Source organism: Astyanax mexicanus, unplaced genomic scaffold (genome assembly GCF_023375975.1).
Source record: "Astyanax mexicanus isolate ESR-SI-001 unplaced genomic scaffold, AstMex3_surface scaffold_43, whole genome shotgun sequence".
Lineage (NCBI taxonomy): Eukaryota > Metazoa > Chordata > Actinopteri > Characiformes > Acestrorhamphidae > Astyanax > Astyanax mexicanus.
In genome coordinates this window covers 775001-780000 of record NW_026040053.1, presented here as the reverse complement: position 1 = coordinate 780000, position 5000 = coordinate 775001, and the positions used below count along the sequence as shown (strand labels likewise).

The 5000-nt window shown below is 41.6% G+C and overlaps 1 protein-coding gene across 1 annotated transcript in view; it reads left to right on the top strand.

Annotated features, from left to right (window-relative positions):
- gnao1b (guanine nucleotide binding protein (G protein), alpha activating activity polypeptide O, b) overlaps positions 1–5000 on the top strand; it is a 26150-nt gene that overhangs the window by 8413 nt on the left and 12737 nt on the right. The window contains exons 4-5 of the mRNA XM_022667387.2: positions 911–1071; positions 2639–2767. Coding sequence (XP_022523108.2) covers positions 911–1071; positions 2639–2767 — 290 coding nt within the window. The remainder of the gene's footprint in view (positions 1–910; positions 1072–2638; positions 2768–5000) is intronic.

Sequence of the window (5000 nt, the reverse complement as noted above, 5' to 3'; positions counted from 1 at the left end):
ATACTCCCCTCCCCCACAGCTATACTGCCCCTCCCCCACAGCTATACTCCCCTCCCCCACAGCTATACTCCCCTCCCCCACAGCTATACTCCCCTCCCCCACAGCTATACTGCCCCTCCCCCACAGCTATACTGCCCCTCCCCCACAGCTATACTCCCCTCCCCCACAGCTATACTCCCCTCCCCCACAGCTATACTCCCCTCCCCCACAGCTATACTGCCCCTCCCCCACAGCTATACTCCCCTCCCTCACAGCTATACTGCCCCTCCCCCACAGCTATACTCCCCTCCCCCACAGCTATACTCCCCTCCCCCACAGCTATACTCCCCTCCCCCACAGCTATACTCCCCTCCCCCACAGCTATACTGCCCCTCCCCCACAGCTATACTCCCCTCCCTCACAGCTATACTGCCCCTCCCCCACAGCTATACTCCCCTACCTCACAGCTATACTGCCCCTCCCCCACAGCAACCTCCCCTGGTTTGTGTATCTTCAGGCTGATAGGAAGCTGATCTGTGATTGGTTGGTTTGTGTCTCTTCAGGTTGATGGGAAGCTGATCTGTGATTGGTTGGTTTGTGTCTCTTCAGGCTGATAGAGAGCTGATCTGTGATTGGTTGGTTTGTGTATCTTCAGGCTGATAGGAAGCTGATCTGTGATTGGTTGGTTTGTGTCTCTTCAGGTTGATGGGAAGCTGATCTGTGATTGGTTGGTTTGTGTCTCTTCAGGCTGATAGAGAGCTGATCTGTGATTGGTTGGTTTGTGTATCTTCAGGCTGATAGAGAGCTGATCTGTGATTGGTTGGTTTGTGTATCTTCAGGCTGATAGAGAGCTGATCTGTGATTGGTTAGTTTGTGTATCTTCAGGCTGATAGAGAGCTGATCTGTGATTGGTTGGTTTGTGTCTCTTCAGGCTGATGGGAAGCTGATCTTTGACGTGGTTGGTCGGATGGAGGATACGGAGCCGTACTCTCCTGAACTGCTGGCGGCGATGATTCGTCTGTGGAAAGATGGAGGAACTCAGGCCTGTTTCAACCGATCCAGAGAATACCAGCTCAACGATTCTGCACAATAGTACGACACACACACACTCTCACACACACACACACACACAAAACAGATGAGAAAACAAAGGTTATAAAGTTATTTCTAAAGCTTTGGGGCTCCAGAGGACCAAAGTGATTCACTATTATTCACTAATGAAGAAAACACGGAATACTGGTGAACCTTCCCAGGAGTGACCGACCGACCAAAATAAGATGAAAATAAATTCAGGCGTACTTGGGCTCTGCAGCAGGACAATGACCTGAACGACACCAGCCCAACACAACCAAGTTATTGGATTTAGGGTTAAACACTGTTTCTCACAGGGTCATGCTAGTTAACATAATTTTTATTAAGGTAAAAAAAACTATCATTTAAAACTGATTTTAACATGAATGTTTAGGAGACAAGAAGTTACTCACTGCATCACTTTTTGCAGCTGAAACATATTAATCACCCAATCAGTAATTATTCGATGGGAGGATTTTTATCTATTTAGTTAGTTAAATAGACAGTGTATATACACATATAAACAAACATGAACACAAAAAAACCAAATTAAAACCTCTGGAATATAATCAAGAGGAAGATGGATGATCACAAACCATCAAACCACCAAACTGAACTGCTTGAATTTTTACACCAGGAGTAAAGCAGCATAAAGTTATCCAAAAGCAGTGTGTAAGACTGGTGGAGGAGAACATGATGCCAAGATGCATGAAAACTGTGATTAAAAACCACCAGGGTTATTCCACCAAATATTGATTATTTCTGAACTCTTAAAACTTTATGAATATGAACTTGTTTTCTTTGCATTATTTGAGGTCTGAAAGCTCTGCATCTTTTTTGTTATTTCAGTCATTTCTCATTTTCTGTAAATAAATGCTCTAAATGAGAATATTTTTATTTGTAATTTGGGAGAAATGTTGTCTGTAGTTTATAGAATAAAACAACAATGTTCATTTTACTCAAACAACCCCGTTTACATTTACAGCATTTAGCAGAGACTCTTATCTTATTCATATTAAGTAAGAAGTTAGAAATTGGGGAAAAGGGTACAGTGTTTTTTACATTAATCTATATTTCATATTTTATTTGCTCAACTTTATTTAATTTATTATTAAACTTAAATTACTGCATTTCTCTATTAGACACGGATCAGGACTGTGGGGGGTTTCAGAACCCTCCTCTTCCACAGACGTGTCTTTATAACTCTGATCACTCTGTGTGATGATTGCTTATCAAGTAGAGAAGTGGGCGGAGCTTCTGTTCTGCACAGTAAAATCACAAGTATTTGGTGTTTTACCTCACATACCTAAATCCCTCCCCCAGCTGTGTGTGGAGTGTTTTGGGTCTGAAATGCAGGAATTATTGTTTATTAATAAATGAAATGAATTTGATCAGATATAATATTAAATATCTAAGGTTAATGTTGTTCACCATTTAGTAAAAGTTGAAGGAAGTGTAAAAATAGCTGCTTTTATTTCCCTTTTTTATCCTGTTCCAAATCCTTTCTGTTAGAGGTTAAATATGAAATATTAATATAAAGTTTTATGAAACCTGATCCTCAGAAATAACCGTCTGTTTAATCCTGCAGTTATTTAGACAGTCTGGACCGAATCGGGTCCCCAGATTACCTCCCCACCGAGCAGGACATACTGAGGACCCGCGTCAAAACCACCGGCATCGTAGAGACAAACTTCACCTTCAAAAACCTCAACTTCAGGTACACACACTATACACACACACACACACTATACACACACACTATACACACACACACACACTATACACACACACACACACTATACACACACACTATACACACACACACACACTATACACACACACACACACTATACACACACACTATACACACACACACACACTATACACACACACACACACTATACACACACACACACACTATACACACACACACACACACACTATACACACACACACACTAAACACACACACACACACTATACACACACACACACTAAACACACACACACACACTATACACACACACACACTAAACACACACACACACACTATACACACACACACACTAAACACACACACACACACTATACACACACACACACTAAACACACACACACACACTATACACACACACACATTATACACACACATTATACACACACACTATACACACACACTATACACACACACACACACTATACACACACACACACACTATACACACACACTATACACACACACACACACTATACACACACACACACACTATACACACACACACACACTATACACACACACACACACACACTATACACACACACACACTAAACACACACACACACACTATACACACACACACACTAAACACACACACACACACTATACACACACACACATTATACACACACATTATACACACACACTATACACACACACTATACACACACACACACACTATACACACACACACACACTATACACACACACACACACTATACACACACACACACACACACTATACACACACACACACTAAACACACACACACACACTATACACACACACACACTAAACACACACACACACACTATACACACACACACATTATACACACACATTATACACACACACTATACACACACACTATACACACACACACACACACACTATACACACACACACACTAAACACACACATTATACACACACACTATACACACACACTATACACACACACACACACACACTATACACACACACACACTATACACACACACTATACACACACACTATACACACACACTATACACACACACACACACACACTATACACACACACACACTAAACACACACACACACACTATACACACACACACTATACACACACACTATACACACACACTATACACACACACACACACACACTATACACACACACACACTAAACACACACACACACACTATACACACACACTATACACACACACACTATACACACACACACACTATACACACACACACTATACACACACACTATACACACACACACACACACACTATACACACACACACTATACACACACACTATACACACACACTATACACACACACACACACACACTATACACACACACACACTAAACACACACACACACACTATACACACACACACTATACACACACACTATGCACACACACTATACACACACACACACACACACACTATACACACACACACACACTATACACACACACTATACACACACACACACACTATACACACACACACACACTATACACACACACTATACACACACACACACACTATACACACACACACACTAAACACACACACACACACACTATACACACACACACACTATACACACACACACACACACACACACACTATACACACACACTATACACACACACTATACACACACACTATACACACACACTATACACACACACTATACACACACACACACTAAACACACACACACACACACTATACACACACACACACTATACACACACACACACTATACACACACACACACACACTATACACACACACACACACTATACACACACACTATACACACACACACACACTATACACACACACTATACACACACACACACACTATACACACACACACACTAAACACACACACACACACACTATACACACACACACACCATACACACACACACACACACACACACACACTATACACACACACTATACACACACACTATACACACACACTATACACACACACACACTAAACACACACACACACACACTATACACACACACACACTATACACACACACACACACACTATACACACACTATACACACACACTATACACACACACTATACACACACTATACACACACACTATACACACACACTATACACACACACACACTAAACACA